This window comes from Leuciscus leuciscus, assembly GCF_965113295.1.
Source record: "Leuciscus leuciscus genome assembly, chromosome: 6".
In the NCBI taxonomy this organism is placed as follows: domain Eukaryota; kingdom Metazoa; phylum Chordata; class Actinopteri; order Cypriniformes; family Leuciscidae; genus Leuciscus; species Leuciscus leuciscus.
The window spans coordinates 46351611-46372055 of record NC_138730.1 but is presented as its reverse complement, the minus strand read 5'-3'; the positions used below and the strand labels follow the sequence as shown (position 1 = coordinate 46372055).

The 20445-nt window shown below is 36.4% G+C and overlaps 1 protein-coding gene across 4 annotated transcripts in view; it reads left to right on the top strand.

Moving 5' to 3' along the window:
• tcf3a (transcription factor 3a) overlaps positions 1-20445 on the top strand; it is a 52900-nt gene that overhangs the window by 20146 nt on the left and 12309 nt on the right. For 2 of the 4 annotated variants that reach the window (XM_082173042.1, XM_082173043.1), the window contains exons 6-18: positions 756-787; positions 871-991; positions 2329-2387; positions 9140-9239; positions 10474-10574; positions 13086-13230; positions 13527-13585; positions 14302-14380; positions 14507-14583; positions 16361-16531; positions 17325-17412; positions 18637-18772; positions 19727-19962. In XM_082173042.1, coding sequence (XP_082029168.1) covers positions 756-787; positions 871-991; positions 2329-2387; positions 9140-9239; positions 10474-10574; positions 13086-13230; positions 13527-13585; positions 14302-14380; positions 14507-14583; positions 16361-16531; positions 17325-17412; positions 18637-18772; positions 19727-19962 — 1404 coding nt within the window. The other 2 variants (XM_082173045.1, XM_082173044.1) reach the window with 2 other exon arrangements.

Sequence of the window (20445 nt, the reverse complement as noted above, 5' to 3'; positions counted from 1 at the left end):
CCAACACTATCAGTCATGAATAAATCACAAGCACCAACACAACCTTTCAGATCTCATGCATTTATTTGTTGTAATGTTAGTTTACTAGTACCACAGCTTCATCACTTTCTTAGAGAGAAGTGTGTGTGTGTGTATATATATATATATACACACACACAGACACACACATACATACATGCATACAAAAATACATACGTGTGTGTAATGTTATTTATACATTTAATTATTTTACAATTTGGAGTGTGAATGAACTAAAGAAGGAAGTTTTAATGCCTTAATTTTAGATAGATAGATAGATAGACAGGTTAAACAATTTTATTGTAAATATAAATCTAATTCATTTAAATTTGTCTATATATATATATATATTATTCATAATTTATTTATTGATTCAAGTAAATTGTGTGAATGAACTGGAAGTTTTAATGCATTAATATGTTGTAATGTTAGTTAATTATCAGTTATACAGCTCCACTACTGTATTTAATGGCAACATTAAATCAGACTTGACTAGCTTTCATCATTTAATGCTGTGAGTCCTGGTTTCGCTCAGATTTGCGCCACATTATTGAAGTTAAATGAGTTGCTAGTGCTTTCTCATGTTGACGTGCTCAATGCATTCCCAGATCTTCGTAGATGTTTCATACAGCCAGCACAAAAAAACATAAACAACAGCATAAAAATGATTTCAGATTCTGTATAGGCCTAGCCATTAGTAATAATTGAACCCAGTTTTTTGTGTTTTTTTTCCCCAGGGAAATCTGAAAGAGGCTACCCTGTTACACAGGTAATGAACACATAAAATCTGCTGTTATGAAGTTGTCGACCAGTTTTGGGTTTCATCCTCATAGAGCTCTTCTTTATCTGTAGCCGCAGCTCTTGCCAGGTGATATCAACATCCCAGGGTCCGATGGGCTTTCCTCGCCGGGCATGAAAGTCTCTTCTCAGTTCTACAGTCCTCACCGCCGGAGGCCGGCCGACTCCAACATTGGTGAGATGAGATACAAATAAGGCTGGGTATATTTTAATTAACATAATAAAAAAAGGTTAAGCGAAAAATCTATTTTTTCCACCCATCGGTGCATTTCAACCTCATGGCTTTGGGTTTGATAGATATGCTGGCTTGTGATTGGTTGGTTGTTAGCAATATTTGCACAATGACCACTGTAAACAGATTTCCTAGTCTCTCACGTAGCCAGACCTTTTCAAAGCTGAACGATTTGGGGAAAAACTAACATGAACCTTTTCAAGTGACCATAAAGGTTAAAAAAAGAAAAAAGATTTCCGTTTAAGTTTTCATAGGCAGTTTTTGACCAATTCAATATGACTATAAAATAATGCTATTTTAATAATATGATTTTATTTTGATTACTATTATTAAATATAGCCTTTATTTTAAACAAAATAAGAAAAATATTGTAATAATAATATTGTACTGTAAAATAAAAATAATTATAAAAGCAAAAAAAGCAATACAAATATTTATTTTCCTGTAAAATTACGATCTTACATCTTTACAATTACATCTTAATTTCTTCGTGTTCAAACGGAAACCCTTTGAGCTTTTATTCTGACATGTTGCCGATAAATATATATATTAGGGATGCACTGATATGAAATTTTTGGTTGACCGAGAACCGATAATTCTTTATATTTGAAAGCCGATAACGATATATTGCCCGATAAATCTAAATCCAAATTTGTATATAATATTTGAGAGCCTGATTACAAAACAAAAGTCTCACCATGTCTTAAGCACACAATTATGATGTTCTCATTATAATTGTATGTAGCCGATATGACAGTTGTGCTGCACTTTTACTGTATTTTCCTTTTCAAAATCATTCCAATCATATTTTAAGCAATTCATAACCATCATGTTGAGCAGCGCATCTGAAGTGTCTCAGATGAAGGAAATAATCATTATTTATCGGCTTTTAATATATCGGCCAAATTTTATTATCGGGCCGATAACGATAACATTAAAAATAAACATATATCGGCCAATACCGATATAGTGGCCGATTATCGTGCATCCTTAATATAAATGCGCTGCTGGTTTCAGAATGAAGTTGCATGCATGCAGTTCATTTATTTAATAAAATTGCAATATTATTTTGTTATCTTGCTTTACTGGCTTGTAATATATTCAAGAGGCATATTTTGTGATATGGGTTCGTGGGCACAGGCACTGACGACACAGTCAGTCATGAAAATGTGTGGTTTTTGAAAATCATGAGGTGTCGTCTTTTGCATCAGCTCATCAATCATGATCACCTGAATCAGTCTTTGGCTTGCATTAGTGATCTGCTAATGTTTTCATTTCAGATCCGCTGCCCAAAAAGATCCGGAAGGTTCCTCACGGATTGCCGACGTCTATTTCTTCGGTGAGTGTCGACGTGTCCTCATTAGTGTCTGAGCCCAGATTATCATGCCACGTGCCATCAATCTGACCCAAAACACACATACACACACACACACACACACACACACACACATGCACACACACACATACATGCACTTTCTGTAGTGCTCATATCACACACACTACATGCACACTGTGAGCCGCCTATAGTTTCTCCACGGGAGTGTGCAGATGTTCTCTTTCCCTTTATGGTTGGGTTTGTTGTGCATGCAGTCGTGCATTCATGCTTGCATGTGCATGCAGTCACAACACCCCTCCCTCACACCCTGCCTTTGCAAATCTCTTGCATGGACAAAGTGCTCATCCACTAATTCCTCCGAGGGCTTGGAGAGTTGACGTGGGCAGCGGTGCATGTTCTGTTTTCTATTTAAAACTGTTCGGTTTTCCTGGTTTACAGTACAGAGCAAAATGTAAGGCGATAAATGCAATTTACTGTATTTTCCAAAAGCTTAGTCATGTTATTTTTCCAGGCGTGTAACGATTCCCTCACGATTCGATACAGATCACGATACTGAACTCACGATACGATATTATTGCGATACTCCAAGACATATGATAAAACAAAAAATGTACTGTTGATTAAAATGCTAAATTTGGTTTTGCATTGTGTGTGTGTAAATGAATAATCTTGGACTTGGTGCTGAAACCCAATGCAGGACAATAGAGACACCAGAATAACAATATTCATGATCTGAAGATGAAAACACACAATTATTTTTGCACTCTTTCACTGACTAAATATATTTAAAATAATGTAGGCCACTTTTACTGGTAACATCAGACATTTGGCATTATCAGGACACACACATATTCCCCCATTGCATTATTATACATTATATTCAACATTATATATAGTAGTTTAATGTAGTACTGACACTAAAACTCTGTGAAAAAACATGAAACTATCTTTGAAACTATTAAACTTGAACTATCCACGATACATATTGTTGCATTTTTGTATAATATATTGTTTCACTCCTAGTTATTGTCTGAAACATGCTGTGACTTTATTCAGTTCACATTTATTTATATAACGCTTTTCACAATAAATATTGTTTCAAAGCTACTTATGCAAAACAAGCCAAATGAGAGACTTACGTGAGCTCAAGTTTAACTGTATAGTGTATTTCCCCCTTTTTTAACATCTTTTTGTTACTTCTGAATGTAATGTTTTTTTGTTTCTCTCAATAATGCAACTTATAGTCAGGTACTACTTATTATCTGAAAAATACAGTAATTATATAAGATGTACGCACAATAGCTGATATTAAATGGATATTTGACACAATGTTTACTCGCAAAGTATTAAAAAACAGCAAATGTACACTGAATTTCAGACTTCATTTAAAGCAAAGTTGTCATCATTCACACACACACACCCTCATATGATCGTATGATTTTCTTTCTGTGGAAATCGAGCTTCTCAGCCGCTCTATTTATTTTAATAAAATCATCCCAGTGATCAAGAGCCGTCACAACATTTGCATTTTCAGTGAATTATAGTTTGGGTCTGTTGAGCCAAGAGCAACTGGGAAGCTCTGCAGAATTTCTTGTTTCATGTTCCACGCAAGGAAGAAGTCATAGTTGTTTAGAAAGATGACAAAATGATGACTTAATTTCATGAGTAAAATATCCCTTTAATCGCTCATTTGGTCACAGCTGATAATCTCAAATAGGCATATTTGGTAACACTTTATTTTACAATGTCCTTGTTACATATGTTACATGTACTTACCGTAGTAATAACAGTAAATTATGCATAATTACATGCAGCTAACCCTGAACATAATCCTAATCCTACTCTAACTCTATTGTAAGTACATGTTGTTAATTAATATTACTCAGTACTTTAAATGTATAATTACAGTGTAACAATGACACCTTAAAATGAAGTTTTACAATTGTTCGCTTGTTACAGATTAATGTAAGTGGCATATCTGTAGGATTCCTATGGAAGCTTGTTTCCGCCACGAATATTTTTTTTTTTTTATGCGAGTTTATATCTTTATATCACCAAAATGACATATTTAAGTGTTTTTTTCCTTGAAAAAATGTCTTCATGCCTTAATTTCTTGACTGTAACTCAACACCCTTGCCTCATTTAGTATGCGTGGTTCTATGAATATGCAAATTCACCCCGCCTCCACTCACTCGCTCAGCTCAGAGATCCACTGGTTGACGATCACACGTTGATCTGATTGGTTACAAGGTAGTTTGTGACGTCAGAAACACCAGCGATTTCAAAGCGTGTGTTTGAGACTGTCTTTGGTTCACTGCAGTTTTAAGGAGGAAATACTCAGCAATGCTGTCGACTTATGAACTTACACATGCTTTGTCTTAAAGCATATTAAAAACACCACATAGACAACATTAAAACTTGATTTTCACCACAGGGGGACTTTAACAAAACCTGTCAGAGAATGATGCCAGTTATCTAAAAGATATGAGAAATAAAACATTAAACGCTTTCTTGGAAATACTAAAATTCAAATGTTTATTGTACTGATGTACAGCACAGTGTATATCTCACGGTTATAGTTATACATTATTGTTACTTAAACTTAAACCATAAAAACAGTTTTGTATTCTAATCACAAATAAGTGCAAGGCCAAACAACCAACATTTCTGCACTAAAACATTATTATTAAATGCAGTATTTCTTTAAAATGAGCGAATTGTCTTATTTTATAATTTTTAAATGATTGTTGTCCTTGATTGGCCCTGAAAAACTTCTTAATTTTAACATTTGAAACATGCATTTTCTGTAAACCTGCTTTGAAACGGTCTGTACTTGATGCACTAAAGACCAAAAAAAAACAAAAACAATCACTGATAAAAAATAACAAACATCAGCATTACTAAAATAACTAACATTTTAAAAGAAAATTGAAAACTGATTCATATTATATATATAAAACTAGAGCAGCATCTCAAAGATATTGCACTGGTATATTTTCCAGTAAGCTCATCAGTTTTGTCCGCGTATGCCCCGGTTACTGCTCTACTGTTCTTAACACTGCTCTTATTGTCTCTATGGCCCTCAAATAGTCCCTCTATTTTTATTCTCCCTGTCCTCATCTATTTCTCTTTCCTTTCATTTTTCCCTCCTCGTTCTCTCCATGCGTCTCCAGCTGTCTGCGGTGTTGGCCGGCCTCCAGGAATGGGCAGATGGCTCTGTAATTGGGAATGCATCTCTTTCTCTCTCTCTCTCTCTCTCTCTCTCTCTCTCTTTCTCTCTTTCTTTCTTTCTTTCTTTCTCGTGTGCATGCATCATCTTCGGCATCTCTTCTTCTATTTTGTGCCGTTTATTTATTTTCTTTGGATTTTTACTGTCACTGACATCCGATCACTGGAGCGTTGCTTGTATTTGACCCCTTTGTTGTTTAATTGGCTCGTAATTCGGTCACATGTTCATGATATTAGCACCCTTTGATGTCTAGACAGGCGTGCTTTGTCATTTGTATAGTATCGGTGAAAAACAAAATGTATACAGCGTTTTTTACATGATGCCTTTGTTAATGCCATCCAGGGATTACTAGTTATATCGGTCAATCAAACCCTGATCAGATGCTTTTCACATCAGACACATGAATATTATTATTAGTATTATTTAAAGCGTTGAACATGGAGCGCAACAAAATGCTAGTTTAATCTCTCATTGTGACTCATCTATGAAATCAGTTTATTTTTTTCCATAATTCGTTTTTTCCATTCGAATTTTTCTAGATTGTTTTTTATGACTCACATTTTAATGGTTAAAGTAAATTTTAGTGATCAAAAAGCATATCTAATTAATTGAAATCATGAAACTTATACAATTTAACAACAATTTATTACACTTTTTAAATAAATTACATGTTTGGGACCCTACGAAATACTTTTTTTCCTCTCAAATTCTATTTATTTTTATTTTTGTACAAAATTCTGTGTTTTTTGTTTTAAGTTTTCTGGATTCCATTTGAATGGTTTAATAACATTTTAATAATCAATGATTTAAGAATCAATTCTAAAAAAATAATTTCCCACCAGAAATTCTGTGTTGTGTATTTACATTTTTCTGGCAATCAAATGAAGGGATAAAACATTAAGTTAATTTAGCTTTTAATCATACAAAATTAAATAAACTTCACAGACATTAGTCTATAGTGCGATTTTAATTTAAGTGTACTGGCCTGCTTTTGATTTATTCATCCAAGATTTGTCAAATTTTTTAAAGTTATACAATAAATTCATTTTTTAAAGTTAGTTTATCACGAAATTAGAATTTGTCAAGTGGCAAATGTAAATCTATAAACATTTATAACTTGGAGAAGAAAAAAATTATATATATGTACACTACTGGTCAAAAGTTTTAGATCTGTAAGATTTTTACTGTTTTTAAAAGAAGTCTCTTGTGCTCACCAAGGCTGCATTTATTTGATTAAAAATACAAACAAAAAACAGTAATATTGTGAAATATTATTCTGATGTAAATCGTCTGTTTTCTATGTGAATATATAGTGAAGTGTAATTTCATCATATTAGAGTGATTTGTGAAGGATCATGTGACACTGAAGACTGGAGTAATGATGCTGAAAATTCAGCTTTGATCACAGGAATAAATTACATTTTAAAGGGTAACTAAACCCTAAACTAACTTTTTTTTAGTTAATGACCTGTAAGAATGGGGCTTTATTAGTGCTGTTCATTGATTCGAGTAACTTTTTTGACATTTGGGTATAAAGTGTTTTAATTCTACAATATATGGTGTAAAAACGTCTGAGTGCTGCCCTCTTCAGGTTGAACGGTGGCTACTGCAGTTGAATTTTCCTATTGGATGTTTGCGGTGGTACGTGACGTAAGCAGGTTCCAGCTCACCACGCCCCTGGTACGAGCTCACCACGCATATGGCGCTTTTCCACTGCATGGTACGGCTCGGTTCGGCTCGGTGCGGTTCGACTCGGCACGGAACGGTTCGGCTCGCTTCGCTTTTCCACTGCGTGGTACGACTCGGCTCGGTACGGCACGGTTCGGTTCGCTTTAGCTCGGTTGCTTTTCCACTGCAGTTAGTACCACTTCAAAGTGGGTGGGACTGATCGTTATAGTTGCCGTCTCTACTGCCATGACATCATCATATTAAATGCGAATTTTTCATTCCGGGTTTCCCCATCCGCTCCTCTGCAACCAACGAGAGGAACGTCTGCACCTCGTCCACTGACCACGATTCAGCCATTTCTTTTTTTAAGTTTATACTATTTTTTTGAAGCAAATACTTTTAAAACAGGCGCTACAGCGTTGGCTGTTGTCTACTGGCTATTTAAATCTAGCGGGTTTAGTGTCTCGTGTTGTAAATACAATGACGCTGGTAGTGATGATTCTGTCTGACCAATCAGTGATCTGCAGTGTTTCTACGTCACATTTTAGTATCGGTACGGTACGCTTGGAACCTCAACAGAGGTGGTACCATTTAAAGCGAGCCGAAGCGAGCCGTACCGTACCGTACCATGCAGTGGAAATGCGTCATAAGTGAGCCGTACTGAACCGAGCCGTACCGTACCATGCAGTGGAAAAGCGCCAAAGCGTGCCGTACCGAACCGAGCCGTACCGTACCATGCAGTGGAAAAGCGCCAATAGTATTGCATCAGTTAGGATAGCTTCAAGTTAGCGTAGATTTATCTGTATTTAGTACAGTGGTCTGGAGGGTACGTAGGTGTAGTGTTGCTGGTTGCAACAGCACTGCTGGACTGCATAGCTTTCCAGCAGACTTGGAACTTAGGCGCCAGTGGAGCTCAAGTGTGCAACCTGCATTTTACGCGTGATTGCTTCTCCAACGCAATAGAGGTGGAAATGGGCTTCTCCACACAGCTCGCGCTGAAAAGCGACGCAGTGCCAATCGCTGCTCCTCCTGCATGGACTCCTCCACCACAGCGGCGTCTTGATGTGAGTGATCATATATATATATATATAATCACAATTTATGGTTAGGCTAAAGTTAATCCTCTGGGGTCGACAAACGCGGCGGCGCATTTTGCTGGATTTTTTCCACATGGCGGCAAAATATGAATATGCCTACAGAGAGCGCTCGCTATTGACATCAACTTGATAAAACTCATCAGATGCATGTACTTTACGTCGTCTTGCGATCCTGTGAGTCACTCTCCATTTTAGAGTCTGACAGCAGCTGTCAATGAATCTGTCACTGCGGGTCTCAGGTGTACGCCCCCCCGCTCAGCCCCGCCCTCGGTTCCTCCCCTCTATCTCCGCTGGGGTCTGCCCACTTTTCTAGCATTTTTCAAATAGTGCCAGTGGGTGGAGTCAGGCTCTGACCAGGGGTTTAGTTACCCTTAAAAATATATTAAAATAGAAAACAGTCATTTTAAATTGTCATAATATTTCACAATAATATATATATTTTTAATAAATATGATTTTTTCTTTTTTATCAACTAAATGCAGCCTTGGTGAGCAGAAGAGACTTATATTAAAAACATAAAAATGTAATAAATGTATAAATATATAGTAGTGTCATATTTACGGGAACTCTTGTCCTGTTGTTGTAGTCGGTTTGGTCATTTTGTACTTTCCCTGGAGTCAGGATTCGTTCTCTGATCTCCGATGAATGTTTCCTAATTTATTGCACATGCACACATACTGTGGCCTAAAGCAGAACCACATCTTCTGGACGATTCCACATCGCATCCTCGTGACCTAAATCTCTCTTCTTCTGCTTGGCAGGCCTATCCCGGCTCCACCGGTGACGACTATAACCAGGACGGCGCCGGATACCCCGGATCTAAAGCGGGAAACCTTTATCCAGGCTTTTTTAACATGCAAGGTATGCGAACACACAGGAGATCGAGCGACACTTCAGTTTAGGGTCCAGTTCTCACTATTAACTAGTTGTTTATTAGCGTACAAATTACTAGGATATTGGTTGTTCATTAGTACTTGTAAAGCACATATTAATGCCTTATTCTGCATGAACATATTTAACTCTAATCAAACCCAATACCTAAACTTAACAAACAGCTTACTAACTATTAATAAGCAGTAATTAGGAGTTTGAGGCAAAAGTCGTGGATAATACCAGAGGGACTTTTAGATACCAGGTTAAGGCCCTTTTATGGAATAGAGTAGCTGATCTTTTTAACTAGCACTGAGTGATTTATGATTGCCTGTTTTTAGGATGTTGTTGAAATCCGGATGATTTGTGTAAATGTTTTTGTCTTTGACTTATAATAGGTCTTTGTTTGTGTGAATTGTTTTACCACCAAGGACCATGTTGGAAATAAGTGTTTACACTTTTACATGTTATCCTTTGGATTATGTATGTCTTTCAATCCATAAATAAATAAATCAAAAATAAATCAAAAATAGTGAGAACTGGACCCTAAACTAAAGGCGACTGAAGACAGTGATGTTTTTTGCAGATTTTTTTGTTTGTTTTTGCGATCTTATTATTATTATTATTATTATTTTTTATTATTATTTTTTTTATTATTTTATTTTTTTAACAAAACTCAGATCATCCAATTGATTGTTGAATTTTTTTAAACTTTTGTTTAATAACTTTTTTAAACTTATTTTTCACTTGATTGCTACATGCATTTTTAAATAAACATCATATTTATTATCTGATCTAAATGTAATGGAAAACAATTCACCTGGTTAATAATTCACATTTAATTTAATAAATGTATTTAAATTTATTGATTTTAATTTTTTACAGTAGGCTTTTCAAATTGTTCATATTTGGCTCAGATTGTGTGTTTCAATTCATGTTAGACTATTTTAATACATAAATATTAAGGTAGATGTAAAATCTAAGGCAGTGATTATTAAAAATAATCTTTTGTTGTCAAATATTTGACGCCAAACCCGTTTTTCAAATGTTCTAATATTTCTGATCTATTCTAGTTTTATATCTCGCAGTATAATGTACACTCTCAGCACTTCACGTCCATATATTTGATGATTATACAGTATAAGGGTTGAATTTTCCAGTTTCATTTGTATTCCACGTTTTTCCATGAATAACGCGCGCTGATGAAAGGCTCTTGTTTTATCAGATGGACTGCCGGAGCACTGGGGTCAGTCCGGTTATCCTCCTGTCATGAGTAACTCGCCACACATCGGTCAGCCGGCCCCGTTCTCCTCCATAAACCCACAGGTGAACCACGAAGAACTGCACTCAGTCTTACAACTCAATATTTCTAATGTGCTTGAACCAGGGCTGCACGATATTGGAGAAAAATGCGATATGCGATAACTCATTAAATATGATAATGCTTAAAGTGTGTGAAATAAACTTAAATTATCTTTAAAATATCTTATATAACCTACATACGTGTTTCACATTCTTTTAGTGAATCATCTCTACAAAACATCCCTACAGCTTCTGAAAGTGAATATCAGTGTTTTACTGTATATAAGAAGTGTTATAGTAACATCAGTGTAAACCTCGGGGTTCAGGTTATCCTACATTAGGGTTATTTAACAACACAAACTCAATAATCAAACGTAAAAGCTTAGTTTTCACTGTATGAATTAAATATATCCTGATTCTTATTAAAGCTACAAAAGTTGTTCAGCCGAGAGTCAGTCATTTACTCTGTCTTTTGTTCATGACCCGTTATTGCAAGCCGTTGCGATATACATATAGCGATATATACATTTGCGATATTTCAATAATTTCGATATATTGTGCAGCCCTAGCTTGAACTGAATGACTCTTCTGTAGTTCGTTGAGTTTGCTTCATATCTAATGAACTTTGCATTATTCACACATCAAATGTGAGCTGAATCTGCATTACAGATCAAATTGAAGAACTTTGCAACATTGATACTGTTATTTTCTTGTTTATGTGCTTGTGAAGCTGCTTTGACACAGTCTGTAGTTTATAAAGCACTATATTAATGAGTGACTTGACTATTCATTAGGAAAGAGGACAATAAAACATGATCACGATCTGAAGCTCATATGGTTTAAAAAAAGGGTCCAAAAAGGGAACATTTGTTCACCACATTGTTTTGAGAACTTCATTAAATTGAATGTTTATTAAATTAATGTATTGATGGAACCACTTTACAATGAGGTTTCATTTAACATTAGTTAGCGCATTAAATAACATGAGCAAGAGACTTTCAAAGCATTTATTAATGTTAGATCATGTTAGCTAATGTTAACAAATGAAAGCTTATTGTAAAGTGTTACTTAATTGTTTATATAATATATGCGCGTGTGTATATATGTATGTATATGTGTGTACGCATATATGTATGAATATATATGTATATAAATAAATATATACATATGTGTGTGTATGTATATATTTATACACACATATATTAAATAAACAAACTTTTTTGCTAAATGCGATTAACTGATTTGGAAGAACTAATATTGAGTAAAATGGAGCATTCTGTAACAAAATGAAAGTTAATTTATTATGAAATGAACTGAATATAAATTAAATGCCAGTTTCTGTATGTGTTTCGATCTGTGATCAAGTTTCTAAAACCTGATCTTTGATTCATTCGGTCAAAAATTAGATCCTAAAGATGTTTTCCCCCCTTTCTAATGATCCAGAGACACAGAAATCATGCAGTTAATTGTTAAATATTCACCACATTGTTTTGGGAACTTCGTAAAAATATATATTGACAAAATTGTGTCGTTTATATAATATATTGAGTTAAATAGGAGCATTCTGGAACCATAAAGTGAGGTTAATTTATTAAATGTTAATTTATTAAATGTATCAATGTCCTGCATATCTACATCTGTGATAACGTTTCTGAAACTTAGAGATGATGTCATCAGGACCTATTTCCATGTTTTTTTTTCCCCTTTCTGATGAGTCAGAGACCACAGGGAATAAAATGCAGTTAATTACCGCATGTGGAAAAGCAATCGAATGTTTCTGATGTCTGAATGGATTTTTGTAAGCACCAGATCCGGATGATAAATAGATACGACGACACATTTGCCACGTGCTCATGAATAATTTCGTTAGTTAGTTTTCAACAACAGCCTGGCAGGAGAGTTCAAATCTCCTAATTCAATTTTAGAAACGGTTTCTATTTTTCTGCGACGTCGCGCCGGAACAACAAACACAAAGTGTGGCGATGATAATCTCAGGTATTGTTTATGTGCTTTATTTAATGTTAAAAGCGTGTAATGTGACTCTGAATATCATTTAGTGCTCCATCTTTGTAGCTGTAAAAGCAACAGTGGATAATTCACCTCAGATCTTGAAATTAAACAAATGGAAACAAGAACGTTCAAACTGTGAACGAACAAGTGTATTCTTTGACAAAGATTGTTTTAGTAACTCATCCTATGTATTTTTAATAATGTTTAAATGGTGTAATATTTGTGAATTTGATTATGTAGCTACTTATCTATTTTCTTGCGAGTGCCGTCGAGATTACTCTCTGGTGCCGCGAGACTCCGCCCACACGCTGTTCTGATTGGCTGACTCCGCCCACATACTGTTCTGATTGGCTGTGGGTTTTGATTGATTTTGACGTGTCTCGCAGTCGCGTCGCGTCTAGTGTGGACAGACAAATTATTTGTCGCTGGAATCTTATCGCATCGCGTCTGCTTAGGACATGGTGTAAGACACTTTTGCCACATGCTAATGAATAATAATTTCGTGTGTGTGTGTTTGGTGTGCAGAAGCGCCAGCCTTTGCCCCTGTCGCCGCAGAACTACCCTCTCCACGGGAGCGAGGTCAATATTCCCTCCAGCTTTCACTCCACTTCTGCTGGATACGGCGTTCCCAACCACACGCCGCCCATAAACGGGAGCGACAGCATCATGGGTAAGACTCGAGCACAACCAGAGCTTTACTGCGGTGACCTGTAAACATGAGCTTCATTCTCTGTCAGTACAAAAAAAAAAGTATAATATGACTACTTGTGTTTGTTTGCTTGGTTTTATTGTATTTATATGATATTTGAATTTTTGTAATTACATTTTTTGCCATGAATTAGCCTTAGATGCTGACATGGCATTAAATAAAACTATATCTATCTATCTATCTATCTATCTATCTATCTATCTATCTATCTATCTATCTATCTATCTATCTATCTATCTCTATCTCTGTCAATACAGTAAACAGAGGTGGGAACGCAGGGAGCTCGGGCGCAGAGATCGGAAAAGCTCTTGCTTCGGTGAGTTTGGCATCATTTACAGTTTAATATGATGATAAACTAGTAGGGCTGTAACAATATATCGTGTCACTATATATCGCGATGCAAAAATGCATCAATATGTTTTGTGTATAGTTCACTCAAAATGAAAATTTCTGTGTGAGAAAAAATTTACAGAGTTTTAGTGTCAGTACAACATTAAACTACTAAATATAATGTTGAATATAATGTATAATAATGCAATGGGGGAATATGTGTGTGTCCTGATAATGCCAAATGTCTGATGTTACCAGTAAAAAGTGGATTTCATTATTTTAAATATATCTAGTCAGTGAAAGAGTTCAAGCGTATTCGTCTAAAATAATTCAGTATTTTCATCTTCAGAATCATGAATATTGTTATTCTGGTGTCTCTATTGTCCTGCATTGGGTTTCAGCACCAAGTCCGAGTCTATTCATTTACACACACAATGTAACATCAAATGTAGCATTTTAATCAACATTACATTTTTTGTTAACCTTTTACCATATGTCCTGGAGTATCGCAATAATATCGTATCGTGAGTTTAGTATCGAATCGTTACACCCCTATAATCTAGTGGTTTATAAATGTTTCTGGAATTACATTGTTATATGATATTTGGGTGATGTATTAAAAATAACTCTGTGATAAACATAAAAATCACAGATCTCTTACAGCTCAACCCTTTAATTAATATTGTCTCTTGTTGTTTTTAGATATATCCCTCTGACAATAACGGCAACAGCTTCTCCTCGACCCCTTCCACCCCCGTGGGCTCTCCTTCAAATGTTGCTGGTGGGTTTCCTGAAGCTTGTTTCCCTGTGTGAATGGCTCTGTGGTGCCATCTGCTGTGCGGCGCTGTCAGCTGCGTTTCAGCCCGGCTGCACTGGGCTTTATTGACTTCTGTGTTTGTGTCTTTAGCTTCTGCATCTCAGTGGCCCAAAGGTTCTTCTCAGCCTGCTCCATCGCCTGGATTTGAGACAGGACTGCAGGCACCGGTATGTTCAACTGTCACCATTTATCAAAACCGTTGCATTGCTTTAAATAAATGACTTTGTAGTCCTTGTGAGCACACAACTTAATTTTAAACTAGAGATTTTGCTGTGTTGCTCAGGATGTATGCATGCGTATGTGTATGCAAGCCTGTGTGTATAGTGTATGCATGCGCGTGTGTGTGTGTGTGTGTGTGTGTGTATCTGTATATGTATATGCATGCATGTGTGTATCTGTGTATGCATAAATGTGTGTATCAGTGTATGCATGCGTGTGTGTATCAGTGTATGCAGGCGTGTGTGTATCTGTGCATGCATGTGTATCTGTGTATGCATGCATGTGTGTATCTGTGTATGCATGCATGTGTGTATCTGTGTATGCATGCATGTGTGTATCTGTGTATGCATGTGTGTATCTGTGTATGCATGCGTGTGTGTATCTGTGTATGCATGCATGTGTGTATCTGTGTATGCATGCATGTGTGTATCTGTGTATGCATGTGTGTATCTGTGTATGCATGTGTGTATCAGTGTATGCAGGCGTGTGTGTATCTGTGCATGCATGTGTATCTGTGTATGCATGCATGTGTGTATCTGTGTATGCATGCATGTGTGTATCTGTGTATGCATGCATGTGTGTATCTGTGTATGCATGCATGTGTGTATCTGTGTATGCATGTGTGTATCTGTGTATCTGTGTATGCATGTGTGTATCTGTGTATGCATGTGTGTGTGTATCTGTGTATGCATGCGTGTGTGTATCTGTGTATGCATGCGTGTGTGTATCTGTGTATGCATGCGTGTGTGTATCTGTGTATGCATGCGTGTGTGTATCTGTGTATGCATGCGTGTGTGTATCTGTGTATGCATGCGTGTGTGTATCTGTGTATGCATGCGTGTGTGTATCTGTGTATGCATGCGTGTGTGTATCTGTGTATGCATGCGTGTGTGTATCTGTGTATGCATGCGTGTGTGTATCTGTGTATGCATGCGTGTGTGTATCTGTGTATGCATGCGTGTGTGTATCTGTGTATGCATGCGTGTGTGTATCTGTGTATGCATGCGTGTGTGTATCTGTGCATGCATGTGTATCTGTGTATGCATGCGTGTGTGTATCTGTGTATGCATGCGTGTGTGTATCTGTGTATGCATGCGTGTGTGTATCTGTGTATGCATGCGTGTGTGTATCTGTGTATGCATGCGTGTGTGTATCTGTGTATGCATGCGTGTGTGTATCTGTGTATGCATGCGTGTGTGTATCTGTGTATGCATGCGTGTGTGTATCTGTGTATGCATGCGTGTGTGTATCTGTGTATGCATGCGTGTGTGTATCTGTGTATGCATGCGTGTGTGTATCTGTGAATGCATGCGTGTGTGTATCTGTGTATGCATGCATGTGTGTATCTGTGTATGCATGTGTGTATCTGTGTATGCATGCATGTGTGTATCTGTGTATGCATGCGTGTGTGTATCTGTGTATGCATGCGTGTGTGTATCTGTGTATGCATGTGTGTATCTGTGTATGCATGCATGTGTGTATCTGTGTATGCATGTGTGTATCTGTGTATCTGTGAATGCATGCATGTGTGTATCTGTGTATGCATGTGTGTATCTGTGAATGCATGTGTGTATCTGTGTGTGTGTGTGTGTGTGCTTGTATGTGTATATCTGTGTCTATATATAAATAAATAACATTTTCATTGACAATCACAGTTGCATACTGTCTTGTGCATTTGATAAACTTTGCCTCTGTGGTGCTTTGAGTAATTTGTCGTCTTTGCAGAGTAAGATGGATGACCGTCTGGGTGAAGCGCTTCATGTGTTGAGGAACCATGCTGTCGGCTCAGACATGCACAGTTTACTGAGCGCAGCCGTCTCTGGACTTCCGGCTGGTGCCGCGGCCCTGGGTTCCCTCAGTCAGGCCTTCGGGCTCGTCAGCCGTCTACCGGGCCTGGTGAGAGTTCACCTATTACCCTGCCTCTGTTTCAAACCTTAGCGAGATCCGTGACATTTTATTTCCCCCCCCCAAATTCTGTTTCATTAAGATTCCATTTTAATGGTTAAAATGTGTAATTAATTGAAATCATGAAACTTCTTTAATTTACCAACAATTTATTCAATGTTGAACAGAAATAACATTATTAGGGCTCTATGTAATCCGTTCGCCCCCAACAATTTTTTTCTTTCTTTCTGGATTCCGTTCAATTTTAGGATTCAAACCTGTTTGATTAATTGAATTCATAAAGCTTTAAGAATTTAAACCTTTTTTTTTTTTTACTTTTTTTTTTACAATAGTACCCTATGAAATGTTAAAAATGTTCTGTGTTTTATATGATTTAATATGAATTTATTATTAAAAACTGGTAAGCAAAATAATGCATAACTTTAACAATTTAAGTAATCTTGTTTTTTGGCAAGCAAACCACTACACAACAGGACTACTGTTCAAATGAATGAAAAATGGTCTGATATTCCTTAAATAATGTTTTAATAAACTATTATTGTTATAATTACTTTGAGAAGTGCATTCTGCTGTACAATATATTTCTTAAACCAAGTTAAACCAGACTTTTATTTTGACAGGTGGTTGTGAAAACCTTTGAGTTTCTGTGTGCATCTGATGATAATTTTCTAAAATGAAATATTGAAATGCTGACACTCAGATGAAGTTCATGTCCTGATATAGTGATATGGCAGATGCTCACTATCAGTGTGTGTATGAACCCTTCTCCTGCTCTTTTCTTTAGATGCAAAGTCTCAGTGATGACGCGGCAGGTTTACCACTGCAAGGACACCATCAGGGTCCGCCCAGTTCTCAGTCCGACGTCTTTACCAGTCAGTGCATCTTTATGAATCAAAGTGCTCAGTTTGTTACATTGGATTGATTTATATTCAGAAATTATGTGCTTTGTGCATTTTAATTGACAAGCATGCAGCAAGATTTTTTTGTATCATTCATGCTTTTCAGATGCATTTTATAAAGCTTTCCTGTGGCTCAAAAATAGTGTTCGCAGTGCAAAGTTCATGGGTTCGATCCTCAGGGAATGCATAAACCGATAAAAAATTAAATGTAAACCTTGCATGTAACGCAAGTTGCTTTGGATAAAAGTTTCTGCCAAATGCATAGATGCAAATTAGTGATGCATTGAAATTTCAGCAACCAGAAATATTTAAAAAGGCCAAAATGGTTTCACATTTACTCCAAAAAGCCATTCAATTACCATAGACCAGTTAGTCTACTAGAGAAATATAACCCTAGAGAGGAGCATTGAAAAAATATATGCACTATATTACCTAATCATTATATTTTTAGTTGTAATGTCTTTATTGTAAAGTCATGAAAACAATGCTGTTATTTAACAATGAATTCTAGTAGAAACATTATTATATCATTGATTTAAATTGCATATAAGGCAGTTTTACAAGTGTGTATATAACTAAGTGTTTTTATTATTCAATTTGAGTAACTATTTGATTGTTAAATAGTTTATTTCCGGTTTCTGAACTTTAATTTTGTTTTCAATAAAAAAAAGTAAAAAAATTTGGTGCATCACTAATGTAAATATGAAACAATGTGGCAAAAACACAAGGTTTACAAAAACAAAGATTGACTTGATGTCTCGTCCTAATCTCAGAGCAACTCATGTTTTGAAAGCAACACAGTAACTCTTAATTTTTGTCTTATTTATGGAAGTGAAATAATGACAAATGTTTTTGAAACAAAAAAACGTGATTTGCACTAATTGAAGAAAATATGCATTGCACTGAAATGTTTTGAATTTAAATATTCACAGCTTAAATATTCAACCATGTTGAATTTCAGCTCATGCAAATGCAAGCCCTAAAAATACAATGCATTAAAATGCACGCACGGTTAATGCAATGCCTATTTATTTTTCTTTCAAAAACATGTCATTATTTTACTTCCATACGAATCACAGTGAGTCTAAATTTACCATCCAAAAACTTAAACTCATCCCCTTTACAGGATGTTTTCACAGTGTGTGATTTTTCTGTTGCTAATCTCTTCGTGTGTGTGTGTGTGTGTGTGTGTGTCAGGTCTTTCTCTGCCTCGCTCCTCTCACTCCTCCAACTCGGATATAAAGCGGGAAGATAGGGAAGATGACGAGAACCTGTCTATTGGAGATCGATCAGACGACGAGAAGAAAGACGGGAAAAGCTGTACGAGATCGAGGTACCTGTGCACCTCCAGTTAAACACAAGGGAATATAAATACACACTACCTGTCAAATATTTGGAATAATTATGATTTTTACATGTTTTTCAAAGAGCCTCTTCTGCTCACCCGAGGCTGCATTTATCTGATAAAAAATAAGGGAAAATTGTGAAATATTATTCTAATGTAAATCATCTGTTTTCTATGTGAATATATAGTAAAGTGTAATTTATTCCTGTGATCAAAGCTGAATTTTCAGCATCATTACTCCAGTCTTCAGTGTCACATGATCCTTCAGAAATCATTCTAATATGATGATTTGATGATCAAGAAACATTTATGATTATTATCAATGTTGAAAACTGCTTTTTTAAATTCTAATAATATTTCAAAATTTTTACTATACTTTTATTATCCAATAAAAGCAGCCCTGATGAGCAGAAGAGCCTTTCAAAAACATGAAAAAGTCATAATTATTCAGTAGTTTATAGCAGTTACACGTGCATACTCGATTTACTTGCCACTCCCACTTCCAGCAGCCTCTGATTGGTCCATTTTTAAAACACTGACGCAAGGTAAAAGGTGATTTGTTTTACCTTCCCTTTGTTCCTCTGACCCATGAAGTCAAGAAGACGAGGATGACGAGGAATAAATTACACTTTACTATAAATTCACATAGAATTTATTTATGTTATTATAATTTTTTACTGTGTTTTTGATCAAATAAAAGCAGCCTTGGTGAGCAGTAGAGCCTTTCAAAAACATGTAAAAATCATAATTACTCTAAACTTTTGACCGGCAGTTAAACATTACACTTGCATACTCAATTTACTTGCAAATCCCACTTCCAGCAGCCTCTGATTGGTCCATTTTTAAAGCACTGACGCAAGGTAACGCTGAGAACACGACTCGCTGCCTTGATTGTTTTACCTGTGACCCCTTCTCACCCCTTTGTTCCTCTGACCCATGAAGTCAAGAAGACGAGGATGACGAGGACTTGCCGGTGGAGGTGAAGGCGGAGCGGGAGAAAGAGCGGCGCGTGGCCAATAACGCCCGTGAGCGTTTGCGCGTGCGCGACATCAACGAGGCCTTCAAAGAGCTGGGCCGCATGTGCCAGCTGCACCTGAGCAATGAGAAACCTCAGACCAAACTGCTCATCCTTCACCAGGCCGTAAACGTTATTCTCAACCTGGAGCAGCAAGTGCGAGGTCAGTGTGAGCGACTGACCTCTGACCTCCGATCAGTGAGAACCAGCAGAACCGCGGAGATCTTGTCTGTGGTCCGAACGCCTGATTGGGTCGCGAGGGGAGGACGACGGAGTTGTTGCATGAGGGATTTAAATGCATGATGTTTTGGGTGCAAAAAGGCAAGACACTACAGGCTAAAAGCGTTTTACGTGCATTGGTCTTCGTGCAACTTTTCATAACAAAGTACATTATTTTATTGCACTTTTATCTATTTGCGTCTAGATTTCAATTGCAATCCATATTTTTACAGGCAGCGAGTTAGAGTCAGAGATCTCCTTACACACACCAGATATTACAGTTTTATTCTGAAGGGATTCCTCGTATATCATTCGCCTGATTTATATAGTATTTTATTCCTAATTCTTGATTTATTCAGTGATTAAAATTAAAAATAAAATATGAAATGATTTTGAACCTGGCTTTATCTAATGTTTGGATTTCTGT